General features: G+C 38.3%; 2 protein-coding genes and 1 long non-coding RNA gene across 5 annotated transcripts; 1 reads left to right on the forward strand and 2 right to left on the reverse strand.

Moving 5' to 3' along the window:
• Positions 1 to 542: 542 nt before the first annotated feature.
• Positions 543 to 10,024, forward strand: e2f5 (E2F transcription factor 5). Of its 2 annotated transcripts, none has more exons than XM_076876557.1 (8): positions 543 to 897; positions 2,096 to 2,205; positions 2,385 to 2,542; positions 3,077 to 3,189; positions 3,656 to 3,968; positions 7,564 to 7,701; positions 7,942 to 7,980; positions 8,920 to 10,024. In XM_076876557.1, the coding sequence occupies exons 1-8, from the start codon at positions 769 to 771 to the stop codon at positions 8,994 to 8,996; spliced, it is 1,077 nt and encodes a 358-aa protein (XP_076732672.1). In that variant the 5' UTR covers positions 543 to 768; the 3' UTR covers positions 8,997 to 10,024. The 2 variants fall into 2 exon arrangements, with proteins under 2 accessions (XP_076732672.1, XP_076732671.1); XM_076876556.1 differs by having other exon boundaries at positions 545 to 897; positions 3,650 to 3,968.
• Positions 10,025 to 11,596: 1,572 nt separating this feature from the next.
• On the reverse strand, positions 11,597 to 20,717 carry ackr4a (atypical chemokine receptor 4a). 2 transcript variants are annotated; one of them, XM_004555361.3, is made up of 3 exons: positions 20,588 to 20,717; positions 19,315 to 19,386; positions 11,597 to 13,880 (listed from the first exon to the last, which is right to left on the reverse strand). In XM_004555361.3, exon 3 carries the CDS (start codon positions 13,863 to 13,865, stop codon positions 12,759 to 12,761), a length of 1,107 nt encoding a protein of 368 aa, XP_004555418.1. In that variant the 5' UTR covers positions 13,866 to 13,880; positions 19,315 to 19,386; positions 20,588 to 20,717; the 3' UTR covers positions 11,597 to 12,758. The 2 variants fall into 2 exon arrangements, with proteins under 2 accessions (XP_004555418.1, XP_023010979.1); XM_023155211.2 differs by lacking the exons at positions 19,315 to 19,386; positions 20,588 to 20,717 and adding an exon at positions 14,130 to 15,241.
• A 944-nt stretch (positions 20,718 to 21,661) lies between these two features.
• Positions 21,662 to 23,019, reverse strand: LOC101486621 (uncharacterized). The gene is made up of 5 exons (XR_191292.4): positions 22,835 to 23,019; positions 22,612 to 22,716; positions 22,353 to 22,393; positions 22,112 to 22,191; positions 21,662 to 21,982 (listed from the first exon to the last, which is right to left on the reverse strand). It is a non-coding gene; the product is annotated as an uncharacterized LOC101486621 (long non-coding RNA).
• Positions 23,020 to 23,257: the final 238 nt, after the last annotated feature.

The raw sequence follows: 23,257 nt of genomic DNA on the forward strand, positions 1-23,257 counted from the left end.
ACTCAAAATAAGCTAGAACTTGTCATTATAAAACAAAATGTCTCAGTTGTGAATAACAAAACACCCCATGGGATCATGAGATTTAAAAGTCACTTCACTGTGATTTTACAGATGTCCAAACATTTTTGTAATTTGTGTTAAATAGGTGCTATATATAATCCTGTATATAGGATTAGTTGTTAGGATTAGTTGATTTTTCCCCATTTTAAAAAATAAAAATGACAAGAATGTTAAGTTACTATGACTTATCAAGTAAAGATAAAAAAAAAAAGTTAATTTGAATATAGTGTTTGGGAATTTTACCAAAATATGATAAGATATACTTAGATGGTATGAAATCCTTGTTAGGAAAGCTAAATTTAAACACGACCTATAACAAAATAATTTAAATAAGTAGAATAGCTCAATAAAATGTTATATGTTTTTTTTAATTAGTTAAAAAAAATGCTAACCTATATTTTTGGCTGCTATGGGCTTCCATACTAATACTAATCGTACCGATTGGTCAGTGATGTTTGATGTGCGGGGAGGCGGGACTTAGTTGGCACGAGCTCGGCGGTGGGGGTCGACCGTGGCACGAGCCGCAAATGGGTTGCCATAGCAACAGGACCCTAACGTAACGTCCGTTCATTTAAAAACCCTTCAGGTGCTGCTATCGTCCCGTTAAGGGATCCGGCGTTATTTGCTATTTAAAGAAATTATCGTTATTCTCATTAAAACGTAGGTGGCTGAGTAAAAACAAGTAAGGGTTTCTTTTATAAAAAGAAGATGGAGTTTGAGACGACTGAGACGGCACCCTCGACATCGAGTCGCCATGAGAAAAGTTTGGGGCTCCTCACTATTAAGTTTGTCAGCCTGCTCCAAGAAGCCAAGGACGGCGTCCTTGATTTGAAAGTGGTCAGTAAAACGGAGACGACGGGTTTTGTGGGTTGTTTTGGGGGGAGCATTAAGTGGTGTTTTCCACTGACAACATTAATACAACAGATGCGAACAAAGGGCTGTCGGTCATTACGGGTCCAGTCAGGTATACTGATTTTTTTAACAGGTGGACTAGCAAGCCGCCATTACCCGGACTCCTCCTTTATACTTCCACTGATACTCAAAAGGGTTTTTTTTTCTTCATTAAAGAAATTTTTTTTAGAGTATTTGTTGACAGAAAATTAGCTAATCATTGTATTTCATATGCTTTATCAATTTATCGTGTGTTTAATGCTAAATCAGGCCTAATTGAATTGCACTAAAATACACTTAGCAGTCTCCCTTGAAACCTACTTTTAATGAGCGACCGGGGAGATGCCAGAGTGGCACCCTGATCCCCAGTCTTTTTGCATTATGATTAAACATGGCATTATCCTGTGACCCAGTGTCACCAGGTTCATATGTCCATGGGCTATAAGATGAAATAGGAATCATCTCCTTTTAAAAGAGAAGGCTAAGACTTAACTCCTGAAATTAAGGTTTCTGCCTACCTGTCTTTATGCTCCTGAGACCTAGCAGATATCAATTGACTCCCTGTGGGATCCTGCAGTAACATATAACAATGCGGTACCCAAATCAAATTTTTTCCAGTCAGTTTTATATATGTAATTGATTTCATCTATTCAATTTCCCCACTAGCAATGTCCTTAAGTATTGGGCATCTAGTAAAATTTGTAAATGACTTTTACACTCCAGTGCTCTCCTTGGAGACTTCTGTTTCATGTTAACTGCCTGTGTCAATCTCTGATCTACTTGAAGCTTTAATTACTGCAACTGTTTATTTATTTATTTATTTTTTATCATTGGTAGCATTTTCCCTCTCTTCTTGCCCGCCAAACTTGGGCAATGTTTACACAGCAGGTTACTCAGCCCTTTCCCTCCTCCCTTTGCCTCTGGTATTGTATAACTGGCTTCTTCTGCCAAGGAGTTTGATTTGTTATTTTGTGCGGCTTAATTTGCCAAATTCCCTATTTCTTGGATTCACCGATGAAGCATTTCCTGCAGAAACTTCCTGGTATCTATGATGGACCTGCAAGTGTATATCTCAAGATGCTATAAACGAACAGCTGATATGGAAATATGGATGTGATGTTGATATGTCTGTCTGAATTAACAGGCTGCAGACAGCTTGGCAGTGAAGCAGAAGAGGAGGATATATGATATCACCAATGTACTGGAAGGGGTGGGGCTAATTGAGAAGAAAAACAAGAATGTAATCCAGTGGAGGTGTGAGACAAAATGTTTACTATTTCAAAAAGTTGTTATTATTTTAATTTTCCTGTAGATTTAAAAATGCATGCAGAGTTGGTGCTTACATTAATTTAAAGATAAACACACTTTAATTGAAGATGAAGCAGATGGAGCAAATGCTGAGAAAACATCCTTATCCTGTACGTTATGTTAAGGGGTGAGAACATAGCCAGCCAAACTGAGGAGGCTTTGGAGCAGGTAAATGTCTTAAAGGCCCAAATTGCTGAGCTGGAAGCCCAAGAGAAAGAGCTGGACAACCAGAAGGCCTGGCTGGAGGAGAACATCAAACACTTGAACCACGATCCCATTGTCAACACATATCCTTTTTATGACTACATTTTTTAAATAAATGTTTTTATTTAGTTCGCTTGGAGACACTGCTTTTGTGCATCTCATGTCATCGCTCTGCCTTTTCTATCATATGTTGGCAGAAGAGAAGTTCTGATTTTCTTTTTCATCTTAAGACTTTGTAAAATAACCAAATCTTAACTCATTTTTTTCATATTAAATGAGTAAAATATCTGTTAGTAGGGCTTGCTTTGTTTTGCAGTGAAATATCACCAGGTGTTTTTTTGTACTGTTGTCTGCATGGTTTGTAATTCTAGTTCCCTCGAGGCCCCATTTACTCAGTTCAGAGACAACAAATCCTTCTCTGATCCTTTTAACATTGTTTGCCTATTGATCAAAGAAAACACTATAAAGCAGGGATTATAAATATAATTGCCATTGTCAAGTAGTGAAATGACATCCAGGCTAATCCCGATTTGCACAATGCTCACAGTTCTTGTTTTTCAAGTTTATTGTCTCCATTTCCTTCAAACAGTAATCCGGCTTCTTTAACACTTCTACACATATAAATTTGTGACGCATGAAGACATCTGCAGCGCTTTTAGTGAAGAAACACTTCTAGCTGTTGTGGCTCCTGCTGGGACTCAGCTGGAGGTGCCACTGCCAGAAATGGTAGTATTGCTTTGGTTGTATAGAAATGTACTGTTTTATTTGACTCTGCTTTAATGAGAACAGACGCCAGACACAGCACAGGCTTTATCTAGCAGATTTTATTACAGGTGGATAAAAGCTTGTGAGTGAGCTGCAAGATTCTCGTTACATTTGGCTTTTTATTTTGTACATAAGTGTACATATGTGTGCTCTAACATCAATCAGCTAGCCTGTAACTTTATGAGCGTCTAGATATTGCTGTGATGGTAAACAGTAAAACTGTAAAGTTGCACAGAAACTAAACAGTGCAAACCTAAAAACACTGCACATTTATCTGACAGTTTTCTGTGTTTATCACTGCAAGCATCTTATTTCATGCCCTTGTGATCATGTGATCAGTTTTAAATATTCTTAAAAAAAAGATCAACTATATAACTGCTTTATTAAATGACATACTTAATGACATGCTGCTGTTTTTAAGGGTCAGAGTGGTCAAAAGAAGTACCAGGTGAACCTGCGCAGCCACTCTGCTCCCATTCAGGTCATGCTTATCAACAGAGATTCAGATTCCAGAGTGCCTGTGGTCTTCTCTGTACCCCCCACTGATGACATCTGTCAGATGCCAACTCCACCCAGCACCCCCGCGAGCCTGCAGAGATTCCCTCTTTCAGTTTCCACTTCCAACACCAACACCACCTCTTGCTGCAGCCAGGAGTCTTTCTGCTCAGACCACCAGATGGTGCTGCCAGAACATGATGATGTGCTGACTCCGTCGGCCACCCCTCCTGACGTGCAGATGGGTAAGGATGGGCTTTAGGGCATGTGAATTTTAATGCTGTTGAAGTTCTTCAACAAAACCACCACAGAGTTTTACTGCCTGCTAAAGAGGCTGCGGTGAACACATGTGTAATAAAAATTTTGCATTTGTAGTCAAGAAAAACTTCTACAACCTGAGTCATTTGTGAAATTTAAAGTGGCCTCAGAAGAAACTTCTGACATAGTGACCAATTCAGAAGAACTAGGTTTACTTTCTGATGTTCAGTTTTCGTTGGAATAGTTTTTACTAATTATATAGTCAACCAATTTGTGGTGCTACATAAGGTTTCAGGTTTTCGGTGTCAGAGTCACACACAGGAGCAAATGTGAAAACCACTGCACTAGGGTAATAAATATTACTTTATATTGTTGTAACTTTATTGCAGTTTATTGTTTGATAACAGTATTTTGGTTATTTTGTAAATGATTTAATTGCTAGCCATATGTTTAGTGAGAGCTGTTAATTATAGATTAAATTTTCTGCTAAAAAAGAGCATTTAATACATATTTTCATTAGAAGACTTCCTATCCTTTGTTGTAGACTTGGAAGTTACTCATGTTTAGCTAGGAAAAGAAAGTTTTCAGGAAGCCATTATATGTTGTTCTGATGTCGGTCAGTTTATGTTTTGTACACCCCTTTTTTGAGGTCCTATATAAAGACTGTCGTTTCTATAAAAATAAATAAATGTATCAAACATCATATATTCTTAAAAGAATGAATGTGTCCTAACACACATGATAGTGTGTTTTCTTTTAAGAAAGACACACTGTCGATGTTAAACAATGAGTGATCTACTATGAGTGATGGGTGCTTTTGCTGTTACATTTGATTTGTAAGCACTGCCCTTCATTTAACTGCTTTTAACAATGGAGTTTGCGTTCCTCTTCTTTCTGTAGTGCCAGATTGTTATGGATGTTAACTATAAATCTATAGTTATAAATCCCATGCATGTTGGCTTAAAGAAAGAAACTGATAAAATATTTTAGATATAATGTGAAGGTGGTATAAACTGGCCTCAAGTAACAGTTGCGCATGTTGTTTCTGAACTTCAGTGCCTATTTTAACAGAATAAACTGCATGTGTGGTCCTGATTTTTAACACTTTAATGTATTTAAGCCTCAGGGGGCCCCAGGCCTGTGTACTGGGAGTGCCAGTCACAAGTCTGGATAAATGGGAGGAGGATTGTGTTAGTAAGGGCATCCGGCGTGAAATCTGTGTCAGAATAAAACGTGCAGATGTGTCCTCTGTGGTGACCCCTCAGGAGCAGTCAAAAGTGCTTCCTTCTTCATTTAAGGATTTCACTTCTGGTATTTTTGATGTTCACATAGTCATGTCTGGTCATGGCCGGATGCATTGCAACACTTCTTGGCATATTACTGCAACCGGTACTGTGCAGCCTTTGCTGGCATTTATTCAAAAATAGTTCCTTAACAATACCAGAAATTACCAAATCCACACCATAACTTTCAAGGTGAAGAAAAACTTGCATTATCATTATTTTTAATGGTAAATAGAGGTAAATGTAATTCTTGTAATTCACCGTGTAAAATTCTCAATTTGCTATTTACTTTTTAGTATCTGGTTATAAAGGTGTTTGTCAGCAGCACTGGAATGCAAAATGATTGGCCTGTCAGTCTTATAAAAATATCAGAGGATCTCCTGGTTGTTTAACTGTATTGCAGGATGGCTTCAGGGAAATGTTTTGCCTACAGACACAGTCCAGACAGACTCAGCTTCCAGTAAACCACGTACGCAACATCAACATGGAAGTCATAGATGTTTTATTGTGAGGTAACGTGGAAACAAGCCTCACTTGACAGGAAGCTGCTTGTCAGTCAGTTGTCTAGTGAGTTCTGAGTCACTGAATGTGGAGCTTGTGTATTAAAATAGCTGCAATTCCAAAACGGTTGCTGCAGTACTTTTCTTAAAACCCTTTAAAGAAACCGGAAAGTCTGTACTTTAATCAGACGCTGTCCACGGACAACACTGAAATTGATTATGTAAATGTGATTGATTTATTGTTTTAAAAGTATTGCTGTTTATCAGCTGACTTGGAAGTATTAGCTGTTGTAGAGTCTTGACATGCAAGAACAGCAGAACTTATTAGTTGCTACTTTCTTCTGTAATACTATACAGTGCTAATATCTTGAAACAAAAAATAAAACTGCTGTCTGTCACTATGTTCCCTCTCTTAGCAAGCTGACTTTCAGAGTTACATGAACCAGATCTAGGCTGTAAGAAAAGAATCTAAAGTCTTAGGAAAACTGTAGCGTCAGTATGCACAGTTTGACCCATTTCTTTGCAGATTTACTTCAATCTCTTGTAGCTTGTGAAAAAATGATAAACAAGGAGAGTATGAACAAAATTTTGCACAGAAAACTTGATCTTCAATAACCTCAAAGTGCTGTTACTATGGGACAGTTTCATTTTTATTTATCAGATTCTCTGGAATAACATTCTCCACCTAAATGAGTCACAAGATATCAAATTTCTCCCAATCGCAGCTACTTGACAACTTGTTTACACTGCTTAAAGGTTGCCTCACCACCTGCCTAATACTGTGGAAAAATACACTTGTGTAAAACAGCTCTGGCCCCTCTGAGTATGGTCACAGGACCGCTGAAGTTATCCTGTGGTGTCCGTCACCAGGATGCCTGCAGTGGGTCTTGTTGGCGCTCCCTTAATTTGACTTGTTTTTGTACATTTCTGTAATGCTGAGACTGGATTCCATGCAACCTGTGGGCAGCCTGTTAAGGGTTATAACAGTATTTAGGTGGGTGGTGCTTGTAACATCCACGTTGATGCCAGTTTCCCTCCATCAGAATATTGCATTGCGGTGCCATATACTTCACTGGTTTTAATGTGGCTAATCATTGCATATGTTCATGTGGCTTTATTAAAAAAAGACTTCCAGTATATCTGACAGATCGACAGCTGACAGCTCTAAGTTTTATAGAGGATGAGTCAGAGTTGCACTAAAAGTAGAAGAGTGTCAAAGCGAAACCCAGTCTGACCATCCTTCCAGAAAATAAAAAAATGAGGAATTGCCCCAACAAAATCACAAGACCTTTCACTGAATGATTTTTACTTACTCAACATTTGGAAACACTTGGATTCTGTAAAATGAAAGCTTATGGTATGTTTTGCACAGTGGTGTGTAGATGAGAAGCCAGTGCATAGGGTTGGGTGTGTTTATTTTTTTTGTACATTAAGAACGAGTTAGGTAAAAATAATTCAGATTTAAAGTGGGCCATGTATAGGATTCTTTTCAGGCATGACCTCGTGGACATTAATAAATTAACAGCCTTTTGGCATTAACTTCTTATTTACTGGACAAATGAGATTGGTGGTAATCATGTTTTTCGAACTCTTACATTAACCCTGGAGAACCCATGGGGTCAGAGCCGACCCCATTGGTTTTTGAAGGAAACCATGGGGTCAAATTTGACCCCATGGGTTCTCCAGGGTTATAGTAAACAAGTGCACATTCCAACATTTGTTGTTTTCTGCCTCCAGATAACTTAATCCTTCATTATGAGGTTAAGTGACCTTGTTTCGACTCCTCATTCTGTCTGCAGTCTATCACGGTCGACCAGTGATGGGGTTGGAGCAGCAGGAGATGGACTTGGTGGACCAGGAGTTCCAGTCTGTTCTGGATGTGAGCAGCCTACTGAAGCTCAGTGCCACTGGAGACCACATGAAGGATAACCGAGAGGGTGAGGCCCAGAGATATGAATAGAATCATAAGTCTTTTTCCTTTTTTTAATGTTTACTTCACATTTGTTTCAGTTCTGATTCAGTTGACGTTCTTAGGTCTAAGCATGCTTTTATTTAATGTTTTTTCTTTCAGTGGGAGGAAAGGAATGAATTGTTTACAGATATGCTACAAATGGTCCAGAACAGTGAACGTTTAACACCACAGTGGAATAGAAACATGTTTTTAATTTTCTTTGTAGGAGCTGTTGACCTGATTGAGGAACTCATGTCCACTGATGGTAAGCATCACAGCACCTGTTTTAACTACATTCAGTATCTACGCTTAAATATATATTGCTGCTCACCCCTCCACAGCAGTGCATTGCTTGGCTTCCATTCATCGCCCCAATTTTCTGTAATGCTGTCTAATTGGGGGCACACTTACCCCTAACTACTGGAGGTAGTCTACCTACATATAGACCTCCATAAAGTCCTATTTCAGATAAACTGAGACCCCTAACTCTGTTATAAAGCTCTCTGGTTTTACCTTTCAGACCTTAGGCATCACTATAATGTGTCCATTTTAACGACTGGAGGTCAAAGAGAAGACATTCAAATGATTAACAGATGCTCCTGAGTTAATGCTAACATCCTGATGCTTAGCAGGTTTATTATTTGACATATTTAACATCTTAATTTGGCATATTAACATTTCCCAAAAAGTTGCTTCTGTTCACCTGGGAGTAGTGTTTTCAGTGGGAGAAACATTTCATCAGTCACCCAAGTCATCCACTTCTACAGTCTAAAGAAGAAATGCTGCTCTGACAGCACAACTCTTTGGGCTTAAACTCAAAAATAAAAGTGTAAAATTACCGAAAAAGTTCTGGTAGCTCATTGTTCAAAACATTTTTGTTAATTAAGAAAAGGGAAATTTCTATAGTAGACTACGAAAAAAACAGGAATGTTAAACATGAATATAAAATGTTATTTAATTGTTTATCTATTAAAGGAGCTGTAAAACTTATGAAAATACAGATGAAAGTGTAAATGTTTGCCCTCCTTCACATTTTCCAAAGCAGTGCAGCGGGCTGGATTAATGTCTTTGTCGGGCCAATTCTGAACTCTGGGCCTTGCCTTTCACATTCTGATCTAGGTCCTAAATCATCAACAGCTGGAATGTGTGTTCAGTGTGGGTGCCATCTTTTCATTTTTGCACTGATTCCTTTCTCCAAATTCAGGTATAGACTACAGCTTCAACCTGGATGACAACGAGGGAGTGTGTGACCTGTTTGATGTGCAGATCCTGAATTACTGATGTCTGACAGTGACTCTGATGCACACTCTTACAATCTTGAGAAGCACTTTCTGCCTCTTAAAAACTGTAAAGATTTGTCCTATTTGTTAAAATTTCAGAGATGATACTTTGATATACCACTGTCATCTTACAAAAACAAAAAACAAAGACTTCACTGATGTGCACCTCACAGCTAAACATATCCAGACTCTGTCCAGCAAAAAGTGCCTGATTTAATGAACCATAAGGTATTTATAAAGCCATGAGCCACGAGGTCTCAAGTAAACAGAGAAATCCTTCACATTCCTGCTGCACTTTTGTGTCTCTGTATTTTTCCACATCCAGCGGAAAGCTTGAGTTGTTGATAACTGTTTTCCTTTGCACAGCTTATCCACTTTTGGGACTGTAACAGTGTTGTAGATAAGTTGAACTTTGCAATAACATTTCAGTATTTGCTTCTTTGATGATCCAGTTCAGGAGATGTAAGCTTTGTCTTCATGCAGTACGTCTTCATCTGTTCAGTTTCCCAGTTAAATTTCAACCACCGTTTTGTATTTATTGAATTAATGGTTTGGCTACATTTTGTTTACCTTGTTTTTGTGAAAATGTCAGAAAGTTTTCTTTTCTAAATTATTGTGATACTGCCATTTTAGGCCTCAGTTTATCCTATCATTAGTTAAATAATTGAATATTTTTACTTATTTAATTAAAAAAAAAAGTAGTTCAGGTTTGAAACTGAAGTTAGTTGACTGCCTTAATCATAATTTAATTTAATTTGTTGCACTTTTGTTCTAAATATAGTACAAATGCAGAGTTGGTTTTTTTTTTTGTATACTTCATTTTTTATTGTAAGATATATTGTTTATGTTCTCAATAAATCAGTTTAATGAGCACAGTTGTATTTGCAAAGGAAATTCATGTAAGGAAAATGAACAAAAATCACTCGAATGCAAATTTTGAGTCTGAAACAAGTAATTGTTTTCAAAATTGTCTTGAATCACACAGAAGGTATGCAACAATTCAAATTGGATCAACCCCCTCCCCCCCCCCCCCCCCCCCTTTTTTTTCTTTTTCTTTTTTGGCTCAATAAAGTGTTTTGCTCTTTTAACAGATGGATAACATTTCTCAGATGCTTTCCACATTGTGTGACCTGCAGTATACACCAATACTTGAGTTCCACCAGCTGGGATGCAGGGAAAAAAAAATACCAAAGAATAATAAATAAACCTCACATCTAATGAATAGAAAATGAATGACACAAGTAAACATTCGATTGTATACATTTTGTCAAATTGGAGCATTTAAAAAAAAAAAAAAACAAGTTGCAACAGACATCAAAAACATTTGAACTATGCAGTATCCTGTTTACATCTGTCAGGGTTAATGATGCCGATGCTGGACGGTAAGGGTAACAATATCTGAATGTGTCCAGCCCTCCCTCTGTCTGCAGCTACACATTTTCTAAGGAATTTCAGCTCAGTGGTAAACCCATATGTAGTGATAAAGTACGATTACAAACTTGTCGTCATTGACTCATAAAAAAGTGTTTTTTACCCCGCTGTGCAGCCTCGGCTCTCAGTGCAGAGGAGCGAATCTGTGTGTGGAAAAATGTGTGTTTCAGATGTTCCTAGGAATTCAGGAAACAACAAATGCGGCGTTCCCACATCAAACCAAAGTCCCAGTGGATGTAGATATATCACACGATTCTGAAACACCAGCAGCGCACTACAGCAATTCTGTTGATGGTTAATGTTTGTTGGTTTTTTTTGTTTTTGTTTTTTTAAGAGTTTTCAGGATACATCCTGAGCTGAGAAAAACAGATATTTGGCAAACATACAGAGGTTTAAAGTCTTTGCTCACCCTTTCATAGGTGCACGATATAATATCTGGTTTACAGGCTGTGCAGATTATTACATGAAATGGGTCTGGAGTTTTTATTCATGGTTGATTGTAATTAGACAAAGCACTTTTTCAACAAAGCTGAAGTTCCAGCAGGTCTGGTTTTTCTTTCCTTTGTGGGTGTTTTTAGTGTGTAATGCAGAGAGAGTTTAGTAATAAATCTTAACTGTGTGGGCAGAGTGCAAGTTTCTGGTGAAATTTCAGAGAAGCACAAGTTAACTTGAAGATCTGGATTAAAAGGATAGTTAGGTCCATAAGTATTTGGAGAATATTTTTATGTAATTTTACCTCTGTTCACCACCTCAGCAGATTTTTAAATCAAACGATAAAACGTGATTAATGTACTGACTTTATAGCTACACAGACTCCCATTTTCAGAGGTTTAGATGTAACTGGACAGTTGAGAAGCAGAATAATGGAAAACTAAACAAATATCTGCATTTGGTTCAAAGTGTTGAGCTTGTATTTGGTAACTGTCTACTGAACTCCTTATATTACGTCCTGCAAGATATTAAAAAAGGGTGAGGTAGGACATTAGGTTGAAAAAACAAACAAACAAACAAACCTGTCAAAGAGAGCATAAATCTCTAACTCTGCAATCTAGTATGTTCTTTAAAAGAAGGCCAGCTCAAAAACAAGACCTGAAAGACCACAGAAAGCAACTAAAGTGGAATATTGCAGAATTCTTTCCTTGGTTTAAAAAAACAACCAAGAACACTGGGGAGGAGGTAGACATATTATTGGCAAAGTCTACTCTCCAGATACACCCTCAAGATAAATGATCAGCACAGTGTGTTTCACAAGGTGCAAACCGCTGGTTACATTCAGCAACATGAAAGACAGATTAGACTTTCCCTTTTTTTTTTTTTACAAATGAAACCAAGATGAACTTTTATCAGACTGATACGACAAGAAACATATGGAGGAAGAGAGAAATGACTCGTGATATGAATCAAACCACATCATCTGTCAAACATAGTGGAGGCAGTGTTATGGCATTGGCATGGCTGCCAGTGCAACCGGGTCACTAGTGTTTGATGTGCCTGCTTATAGAAGTAGCTGGATGAATTATGAAGTGTACAGGCCTGTAGTCTCTGCTCAGATAGCATTTTACAGTGCACACGGAAAAAACCCAAAACATCCTGGAAAATCAACCCAAGAGTTTCTCGGGGCAGAGAGCTGGGATATTCTTAACTTGCCACTTGGTCACCTGACTTCAACTTAGAAAAGCATGCTTTTTGAATCCAAAAAAACAAGCAGCAACTGAAGTATCTGTAGTAAGAGCCAAGTGGAGTATCTCAAGAAATGAAATGCAGCAGTTGGTGATGTCCGTGGACTTGGATTTTCATCCAGCTATTAAAAAGAATCCTTATATCTAAAATTTATTTTAAATATAAAATCAAAAAATTTCCAGATTTTGAAAACGGAGCACTGTGTATAAGAATGTCCGTAATTCTTGAAAAGTTAATGCAATACTTGAATTAGTTCTCAGTGAACCCACTGTGGTGGATGTCATTGTCACTAATGGATACTACTGTAAATAAATACATCTACTCCTGCAAAGAGTAACTACAAACTGTCTCAGCAGGTCTTTTCATAAAATATATGTGGCTGAAATGATTTTTTTTTTCTCTTCAATAGAGGGCAAAAGTAATATATATTGGAGCTCTTTGAAACCAGCACATAAACTGTTCGCTTTGGCAGAAAAAGACTGTTTTTAGGAACAGACTGTTAAAACTAGTGGAATTTTTGAACAGTTTAATGATTTGCAAGCATTTTGCTACTGCTGCTACACCCTACATCAACAAAAGCTTTATATGCTCTCCTGCTGGACCTTGTGTGCATATATAGACACATAGACCTCGCTGACATTTTAGTCATGTCTCATATTGAGAATGAGTTTGTCTCTTGGGATGCAGTGTGGGAGTTGAATGACATTTCCATCCCCTCCTCCACATTAGTTTCTGTTGTTTTGCTTCCCCTCTTCCTTCGCTTCGCTTCAAACTTCTTGGCCACTCTCATCATGTGCATCTTAAAGGAAGACCCCACAAAGGCATAGAGGATCGGGTTCAGACAGCAGTGAGTGTGAGCCAGGCTTTCTGTCACCTGAGCCGCCTGATCAAGCACCTTACTCGCCCCGCAGTGGGTCACTAAACTGTAGACTGTATCCATTGCCCGATACACCTTAACCACGTTGTAAGGCAGCTGAGTCATCACAAACACCCCTACGACAATGAGAAGGACACGCAGAGCTTTCCACTTCTTCCCTCTGCTCTCATCAGGGAGGCCCCGGAGTGCACAGCCCACCCGCCAGTAGCAGGTCACCATGACCAGCAGAGGAAGTAGGAATCCCAACAACACCTCGACCACCTCTAGGACAGCTTTACCTCCTCGAGCCATAGATGAAGGATAGATGGTTAGACAGATATTTCTATCAGATGCCTGCCTCACTTCTGAGAGTATTAAATCAGGAAGGCCAAGGAGGAAAGCTGTCACCCACACAGCTAAACACACCTTCCAACAGCATTTCCTGGTGAACGCCCTCTGTAGCCATCGTCTTTGGTCTCTATCCTGTGCTCTGACCAGCGATAAATAACGATCCAAGCTGATGCACGCCAGCAGCAACATGCAGCAGGTGAAATTCACTGTGTAGCAGGCAGACACGATTTTACAAACAACCTCCCCTAGCTCCCAGCCCCTTGCAGCATCAGCAGCCCAGAAAGGGAGCGTGAGGAGCAGGAGCAAGTCGGCCACAGCCAAGTGGGTCAAGAAGGCATCTGTCATGGTCTTCAGGCGTTTGTGGTAGGCGTAGACAGCCACGACTAAAACGTTTCCAGCCAGTCCCACCACCAGACACACGGTGTACATGATGGGCAGGAAGAGGGCTGCGAAAGATCGGATGTCCCCTTTCTCGCATACGGCAGGATAGTCATCATAGGTGAAGTTGTAGGTGGTGTTTTCATAGTCGTAGTCTTCCTCTGAGAATTCCATGTTGATGATATAAAACTGTCAAGGGAAATACAGATGTAAACATTCACAAAAATATACATCCCCAGAGTGATACAAACAACAAACACTTGCAGGATTTATATACGAGGCAGATTTAAATCCAGTTCTTGAGATATGACTTAACTGCAGTAATTCAGGGCAGTCATTTAGAATTTCCTTGATTATCCTCTTAGAAAAAACCCAAAAACCCTGAAACCTTAGAGATTAACCAAATGAAACTTTATTTATGTTGTAAGAGCACTGTACGTTTCATTCTCTTTCAAGCTTTTCTTTTTTCCTGTCCTCCAGTCTCTCTTGATCATTCGTAGTAAAAGCTATGACTGGATGCGTAATGGTGCATTCTCAACAAAACCAAAGAGGGCATAGTACATTTGTGCAAGTTTAAATATTGCAACATTGCTGAAAAACAGCCTAAGCATGAACCAGCTGGGGTTCTCCTGACACCACTGACAAATCAGAAATGGAGGATGCAGAGATAACGATTGGAGTGGTCTGGTTAAACTTTGCTTTTAGATAAAACACAGAGAAAATGAACTCAGTTTGGAGAAAGGTAGGCTACACTGTAACGGCTGAAAGTATGTTGCTGTAACGTGATTGGTTGCCGTGCTCCTCCTCTTTTTAAATGTTGGGGACCAATATCTGAGGGGAAAAGTTGGTTTGCTTTTTGTATGAACACACCATATTATTGTAATAATATGGTTAAGTATAGGCTGACCCACTCTCATCGAAACAATAGATATGAGTACAGTGAAATTAATCTGCAAAATGAATAATGCTTGATTATGATCAAAAAAGAAGAAAATGTCACAGGAACCCCAAATTCCAAAACCCAAGTTACAGCATGGCTAGTATGTCATATGATGTGTTTCATATTTTTAAGGTAAGGATGTCAGTAACGCTAGCACAAATTCCCAAAAGCCATACAGCTTTGGGGTTCATGATCACCTCGAATATGCATACAAGAAAACAATGAAAAAGTTTTCCTCATGAAAATTTAATCAACAACTTTAAAGGCAAGTGGCTGTTAGTGTTATAGAGAAGGGTGCAACCAGAGGACGCATTCTGCCATGGCTGTAGTTTTAAAACCGAGTGCTGTAGTTCTCATTTCTATTTTCTCTGTTTTCTTCTCAGCTTCAGTTTTTTTGTATTTTCAAGAGTTTCACTATTGCGAGAAATGCTGAATGAGAGATTGTTCTGAGGGAGTGAAGTCAGTGCAACAGAGGTCAGGATGTATACCACAGGTGATTCATATAACCACTCCTCAAACATAAGAATACTGAACAAATTATATACCTTATTGGTTAAAAGAAGAGAGGGATTTTGTTGTAAAAATACTGAAAAAAGCAAAAAGCATTTCACCGTGTCTTTAAACATTCTGCTTGAGCAACAGTGTGCACATTACTTGGCAGGGGGACTATCTTAAATCAAGAAGGAACACAAATTAGAAAGTGACAAAAATAAATCAAAATTTAGCGCCACGATTCCTGTAAAGCTGCAGGCAACTATAGATCTGATGTCTGGATTTTATGTTCCCATTACAATAAAACAGTAAAATACAACACTGCTAAGCTGTAAGCAGAACTGGAGCCACATTAGGAAACATTTAGAAACTTCACGTTCCCTGGGTTTAAGAAAATACATGTAAAGAAGAAATACTGCAATCTGGAAACAGTTGTGTGATTGTGTGTTAATTATTCTGTCGTGATGCTATCAGTGGTAACATCTGGACACCATACCCTGACTTGAACTCTTCCTCCCTTTTTGTACCTTCACTTTGATAAATAAAACAAGTTCATTTAGCCTCTGTGCAGACTGATAAGTCCAAAGTGCACTAGTTTCTACCAGTGCATGTTATCAAATTTCCCTGGAGATCCTCTTGCAAAGATTACAGCACATTAATCTCCTCTCCATTGACTTTCACAGGGGAATATTATTGTTGCCACTACATTCATTTGACAATTACATTTATAATTATCTTCAAAGTGTTCCCCTTTTTTAGACATTGATTTTGAGGTTTTTAGAGTCAAGTTCAGAGCACGAGATGCCCACATTTTTTCACTTCTACACACAAATAAATGATCAACAAATAAAGTGCAATGGCACGGGAAATATTTAGAGAACCATGTCAAACATTTGCACAGACTGACCCAATCAAGGTTGTTTGTAATATGATTTTTCCCCTTGTAAAATAAACTGTAGACACAACACTACTGGCAGTATCTTCATTACTTTTGCCTGGTTATATGGGTTTATCATGTGGAATGTTTTTCAGTTAACTGTTGGGCATTATTAAAAGGCCATTGGTTGTTTTCTGCAGAGCAACCATATTCAGAAAAGCATCCTTTCTGTATGTAGTGTCATAGTCATGGACTCTTACATTAAACGTGGCCAAAGTTCTTCATCCTAGACTATTGTCCCAACACCCAACACAGCATTCAGACCATGACTCTCACGGGTGAGAATGATCATTAGAAAGGTGGTGGATCAGCCCAAAACTACACAGGAAGAGTTGTTAATGATCTGAAGGCATTTGTGACCACAGTCACTAAAATGCCATCCGTAACAATCTATACATTAATAGATAGAAATCTTGCAGTTCCTGCAACGTCCCCCTGCTCAAGAACAGACATGTACAGGCCAGTGAACATTTAAATGATACAAGGCTTGGGAGAAAGTGCTGTGATCAGATGAAACCAAAATCAAGCATGGAGCATGGAGGTGGAAAAATATCCTGGGACTGTTTTTATGCCAAGGGTACAGGACAAATTCTTGGACAAGTACCTACTTCCCTCAGGAAAACACTGAAGATGGGTCGTGGATGGTTCTTCCAGCATGACAATGACCCAAAACATACCGCCAAGGAAACAAAGGAGCACAATATGGTCATGGACCATAAATCCCACTTAATGGTCACTATAGCTTACCCTATATATCTTACCCTATCTCTACCATCCTGTCACACCAATCTCCTGCATGTCCACCTTCACTACATCCATGAATCTTCTCTGTGGTCTTTCGCCTCGTCTTATGCTCCAAAGGTATTTGCTCATCTGCCTTCACACCCACATGAACTTGGGTGAGATCCCATTTTTAATCTATAGGGTTTAATGTGATATCAGCCCACCCAATCTATAACAGCTTTAACTCTCCAGGGAAGGCTTTAGACAAGGTTTAGGAGTGCGTGTATGGGAATTTTCAACCATTCTTCCAGAAATACATTTCTCTAATTCATCCCAAAGGTGTTCTGTCAGGTTGAGGTCAGGACTCTGTGCAGGCCATTTAAGTTCTTCCACACCAAATCTGCCCAACCATGTCTTTATAGACCTTGCTTTATGCACAGGGACCATCCCCCAACTTTTCCCACAAAGTCAGAAGAATGAAACTGTCCTTTCACTGGAATCACAGGCCTCAGATAAAGTCCTGAAAAAACAACCCCCACCCCCTCCACTAAACTTTACACTTGCACAATGCAGTCAGGCAAGTAACGTTCAAACCATTTCAGTGTTGCCTCTATAACTTCATCTCAAAACTATTCAACATAAGCTATCCCTCTGATATTTTCATTTGTAAAAAATAAATAAACAAAATGAAATAAAGCATTATCGAGAAAGACAGATACGATTTGGAGAACTACTCTGGCCAAGAGACACATCAGACATGACATCAGAGCAGTGGAAATTTTTACTCTGGCCCGATTAGTCTTAGTTTAGATCTAACTGTTTCAAGACACAAAGTTGGTTGGATGTTTGTGGATCCTGCTGTGTAGCACTGAGAAGGAACTGTGATGGTTTGAGAGGATCTTTGTGTGACAAGGTTGATTTATTGTAATTTATTCAGAATTCAAAGGAACACCTAAGTCAACAGCTTGGAACGACAAACAATCATCATCTGTTTGGAGTTTATAGTGAACATTATCTCTCCACCACAGCTGGTTATTGCTGTGGTCCACCCTCCTTGAATGTGGTTCTGCCCCAGGTTTCCTCCTCTAGAAATTGTTCTTTTTCAATGCCACCGTTGCTAACTTGAAATGAAGTTGAATCACTTGTCCTTTAACAGGACAGTGAGCAAACCACCATAACAGATGACCTGGCCTCCTTACTCCCCCAGCGTAGACCCAACAGAGATGGCTTGGGATGAGCTGGATTGTAAAGTGAAGGAAAAGCAACACGTGTTCAGCATATGTGAGAATGGCTTCAGAATAAACATCTTGAGGCAAAATTAACAAAACTAATTAAAGTAAAACTCTTATCAAAGCGTAATGTTAAGGAATGATTTATTATTTGGTGATTATATATTATATTCTGCTATTCCCTATATCTTAACATATTCTACTGTTAAATAGTCTGGTCTGTTTTTGTTGATGTTACGGTACTGGAGCAACTGTAACCCACATAATTTCCCCAGGAATTAATGAAGTATGCTGATTCTGATTCTGATTAAAGACATATGTTGGTTTACAATGAATCCATATGTGTTATTTACACAACCCCAGTTGGTCCAAGCTCATGACCATCCATAATGAGAGCCTGATTCTTGATTGAAGGTTTCTTCAAGATGTCTTGCTATGGAAAGGGACTTTTTTACACCCAGCCAACAAAGTGCTGCTCAAGGAGGAAATTGATGATCTTCTTTTTGTGCAATAATGTTCCTGTTTAATGTTTACTGAGTGCTCATTAGTTTTACTCTGCACTGTAGAAAACAGTAATAAAGGAATAATAATAACTGAGTCGATAAGTTCAAAAATTTCAGTCGTACTATGTTAAAATATAGTCATTTACATGTGAAAGTCCTACACTTAAATAAATGAGAAAAAGGCCATACTCTCACTAATACATGTTTATCTTCGTACAAGCTTGTAAAAGACCTTATCATTTCTTTTTAGTGGATCTGGTGTATTTAAAGTATAAATGATAAAGTGAAAGTACCTCATATTACATGCTGTGCTTGAATAAATATCTGCATGTCACTCCACATTGATTCAGCAAAACAATCTAAGAACCAGTTACGATAAATCACATTTCTAATATTACTTTAAATTGTACTTGCTGCTGATTATTTTACATTCATTTGCATGTAAAGCTATTTAAATCTTTATTTTACTAAAAACTTTACTGGAATGCATGACTCAAGTAAATATCTAACTTCTTATTCAATAACTGCTTCGTTATAATGTTTCTGACTTCTTAATACCTACATTACGAAAAACTGACAAACAAACAGACTTAAATCACTCAGTAATATAAAATATTACAAAAATAAATGAATGGTGACTGCATAGCACAGGTGGAAAAAACGAACTCACAACAAACCTGTCTCTCGTGTTCACCGTAAATCTAAGCAGCCAATCAGCTTTTAAAACGAAGCTTGCATGAATACAATAGAAACATGAATATGTCTCATAGATACATAAAGGTGTTTGATATTTACTCACTGTGTCTTATTAACGATCGGTCCCGTGTGCACAGCGAGCTCGCTCCAAGCTGCTGACCGGCTTCAGACTGCTCTGAGGAGGTACGTTTGATTTGACACCAGCGCAGCGCGTGTGGGCGGGAAGTAAAAAAAACAACAAAAAAACAAATCAGTATGTGAGTTTGATCGATTCAGATTTTTTATTTTAAAGTTTTTGTTTATCTGAAAGGGTAAGCATGTAACACCACTGCATTTATTTTATTTACCTAAACTATTTTTTTGCAATGCATGTGCAGGAGTGGATTATTGTAAGGGACAGAAACTGCCATTGTGAAGTTTCCATTTGTTTCTCCACTGCAAATTGAATAAAACTCTGTATTCATAAATACTAAAATAAAGACTCAAGCTTTGGATTTAACAGAAAGCACATGTGGAGATTTTCGGGCTGCTCAGCGGGCATACCTCGCTCCAGTATTTAAAACAGATGTATGTAGGCCCCACAGTAAAAACAAGAAAGAAGCAAAGGATTTACTCAGGGAATCTGGTTGTGCCATCTGGTGCTTTGTTTTCGGGTTTCTCTTCACGTAAATGAAAAACTCCAGCAGAAGCCGGTGGAGAAAATGCACAAAATTCTGCACAAATCAAGGAACTGAACCCTTCATGCTCAAATGCTCCCACTGATGTCCCACCAGTGCTTGGAAGAAACCTATGCACATGCCTGGAGATGACACATGCGGACACACTTGTTACTCTGCATTTGAATACTAAGCCACATCCATAACTCCAAACCCTACACTAAACTTACCCGAACACAGTTTTAACACCTTAAAAACCAACTTGCTTTGCAGCAGTTCTCATAAAGCACAAATTGTTCTAAGCATTTGGTTTAAAGCTGAAACTCATTTTCCAGCCGGATGAGTTTAACAGTAGGTTTCCTCCATATTTTGTCAGATTTAATTCAAATTTAATGTTTGTTAGCTTGCATCAAATATACTCTGCCACCCGGATACTTTGATTATATTTGGGCTGTCTCTGTGTGAAGGGAGCACCCGCTGGTTTCAAATGCATTCACATTTGCAGAAAAAATAAAGGGGACAGGATTTCAAAACAAGTTTTATGTTGCTGCAAAGTTTAACAATGTGATGAAAAACCCTTTTATGTAATGCATGTGATATAAAACAAAGAAAAAGTATTTCTGTTTCCATTTCTATCGTTTTCTGACGTTCCAACAATAATATATCACTGACGGAGTTGTTAAAGGATTTGTCTGTCATCGAGTCAGGAACTGTTCTTACCACTGGGAGGAAATCTGTCCAGTTTCAAGTCCAGCTGAATCTTGTATCCGTGCAGTTCAATTGCACTTCTGAGAAGGATGACTCAGACCGAGAGAAGTCAAGTGACAGGAGACAGAAACCAAGTCACACTAAACCATTTGTTTGTGGTGTTTATTGAGGAATTGTTTCTGTGTCTGAACATGACAGAACATGTTTAGACTGAGTCAGAGTAGACACTCTAAGAACATTTGGACAGGGAGAGTTCAAAGAAGGAGGAAGTAGACCAGTGCCACTGAGAGATGTACTGTATTTCACTGTACGCCCACGCCCACGGCGATAACAGCCTGCAGAGTGAAGAGTGAAGATTTGTTTTTCATCTATCCACATTTGGCAGAAGAACAGAGTTTTTTCTCTTCTGTTCAGCGTTCCCACTGAGGCCAGTTGGAGCTGTTCGATCAACAAGAAACCAACAGACACTCAGTTCGCTCTGATTTTATGAATGAAATTGTTTTGCATTTGTTATTTCTCTGAGTGAGCTGCTCTGTCAGTGATTATCGCAGAAAAATGACATTGTCTTTTTAATTATTACAAAGCGGCCTGCATGGGGCAAAAATTACATCATTACATCCCGCCACACCACAAAGTTGCCCTGCTAAGTTGCAAAACAGAAGATGTCCAAATTCTCAATAAACATGTCCATTAAGGCCACATCAGGCAAGTTGTTGTAACACATTTGATTGGTGTAACAAATACTAAAACTAAGGAGATTTCCTCATGTGTTTTTATTTGGTTTTAGGTTGTTTTAAGCTAGTTTTTATTTGTTCAATATTTTATTAATTTTTCTTTTTTTGCATCTTTAGTTAAATGAACTTTTTTCACATATAGTTTTAGTATTTCATTATTTAACCTTGGTTATTCAATAATCTTGGTGCTGGAGTTTCTAATAACAGTGAATTGGCAGCATATCCTTCAGGCCCTGCGACCTGGCTCTATCACATGCTCTAGAAACTCGGTGGTGATGTAGGATCTCTCTCTCTCTATGTGTGTGTGTGTGTGTAGTACATTCGACAAATAACTAGTTTTTTGTGCTTTAACTCTGGATGACTTTATTTGAAACTGAAATTCATGAAACAATAACAGTTACAGACAGAAGTCTGAAAACTTACTCTTTATTTCATCAAAACCAGTAAAATGAACAAGGCCACATTCAAAACTTGTGAACATAAACATCAAATTATAATTGTATCAGATACATTCATTTATGTAGTGCCTTAATAACCTTTTTATATTACACACATATTTCTTATATACCACTGGTCTGAGAAATATTGTGATTTTTATAGTTATAGTGTCGGTCTTCATTTCTGTTTTTCTTTTTATTTCATCATCTTCAGAAGAAACAAAGCAGGAGACTCACTGAGAAGAAGTGGAGGAATAAATACATCAGTTTGAACAATGTTAATCCATCAACCAGATAAAATAGCAACTGGAGTCATTTAATGTGTTAGTAATCGTTCCCATTGTCTTCACTTTTCATGTACTTACGCGCTAGACGTGATCACTCCTTCACTTCATTCCTTTACTGTATCAGAATTGGAGCCAGACTCCCTCTACGAGTTTTGGGTCTGTTAGGAACAAAACAAAAAATTAAAAATTAAAAATGAACCAGTCCTGCTGTGTTGATCTTCATACCAAAAATGCCACACATTTCTTCATTGTTGCTGCTGCTCAGCAGAAACTTGGACCTGATTCTTGATTTTTTTTTTTTATTGCACTGTGTGGTTACCTGTAGGGTTGTGGCTTTATGTCTGATCCCTGCTGTGGTTTCTGTAATAAAAAGAGAAAAGGGTTTTAGGGGGAGCTGCTAGTTTCACACACCATGCAGAAGTAAAATGAATGAGATGCAGTCAAACTGCTGAGTTTTCTTTTAAACAACAGAAAGAGTAAACTGCTGATATGCTGCAAATTGTTTTGAGATGTAAATACTGAAATTATTATGATTATTCCTTAATTTATTTTACTTGTTAAACAGAAATTTGCCTTACTGTGTGGTGTCGTCGACATCCTGCTTGTGTCACGCGGCATTTTTTCAGATGTTTAACATTTGGGCTTTTCACCTTCGTGTTGTGTACAGAAGTTATCTCCTCTGTCTGGGAAAAAAGTATTCAATATTTAGACACCACATCTTCTTATTTCATTTCATTTTGATAGTTTCTGTAATAATTAATGAAAATCTAGACACAGGTTTTGTAAAGTTGTCCTCCTTACCGGTGTCGGCTGTTCAGCTGTCATCTCAGATGAGGCCGTGATGAGCAGGATCGCCTGCAGACACAAAAGGACCAGCAATGTGTTTTTGTTCATGACGAGTGGCTGAAGAGTTTGATAAAGATGTGAAACACACACACACATAGGCCTTTATATACTCTTCGCCAACAAATAACTTCCATCTGAAGAGGGAAAAAAATAGGGTGTGTGTGTAGATAAAATGTAGCTTGTCCAAAAACGTGCAGCATATATGAAAGCTGTTTGAAGGGGGTTGTTTAACTTATCTTGATTTAATTTGATCACGTCATTTACTCTGTGTTTATTTACCTGATCTCTTGGTTTCCTTCCTGCAGTCCCTCCTTGGGTATTTCACAACAGTTAAAAAAAAATGTGTCACTGAACTCAGCAAAGACCAGAAATGAAACA

The sequence above is a fragment of the Maylandia zebra genome, linkage group LG18, assembly GCF_041146795.1.
Source record: "Maylandia zebra isolate NMK-2024a linkage group LG18, Mzebra_GT3a, whole genome shotgun sequence".
In the NCBI taxonomy this organism is placed as follows: Eukaryota; Metazoa; Chordata; class Actinopteri; order Cichliformes; family Cichlidae; genus Maylandia; species Maylandia zebra.

Excerpts from the sequence above, each read along its gene's own strand:
- e2f5 (XM_076876556.1), top strand. The coding sequence starts at position 769 with ATGGAGTTTGAGACGACTGAGACGGCACCCTCGACATCGAGTCGCCAT. Across the intron at positions 898-2,095 it reads GCGTCCTTGATTTGAAAGTG|GCTGCAGACAGCTTGGCAGT; the intron begins GTCAGTAAAACG and ends CTGAATTAACAG. Across the intron at positions 7,702-7,941 it reads CATGAAGGATAACCGAGAGG|GAGCTGTTGACCTGATTGAG; the intron begins GTGAGGCCCAGA and ends TTTTCTTTGTAG.
- ackr4a (XM_004555361.3), bottom strand. The coding sequence starts at position 13,865 with ATGGAATTCTCAGAGGAAGACTACGACTATGAAAACACCACCTACAAC.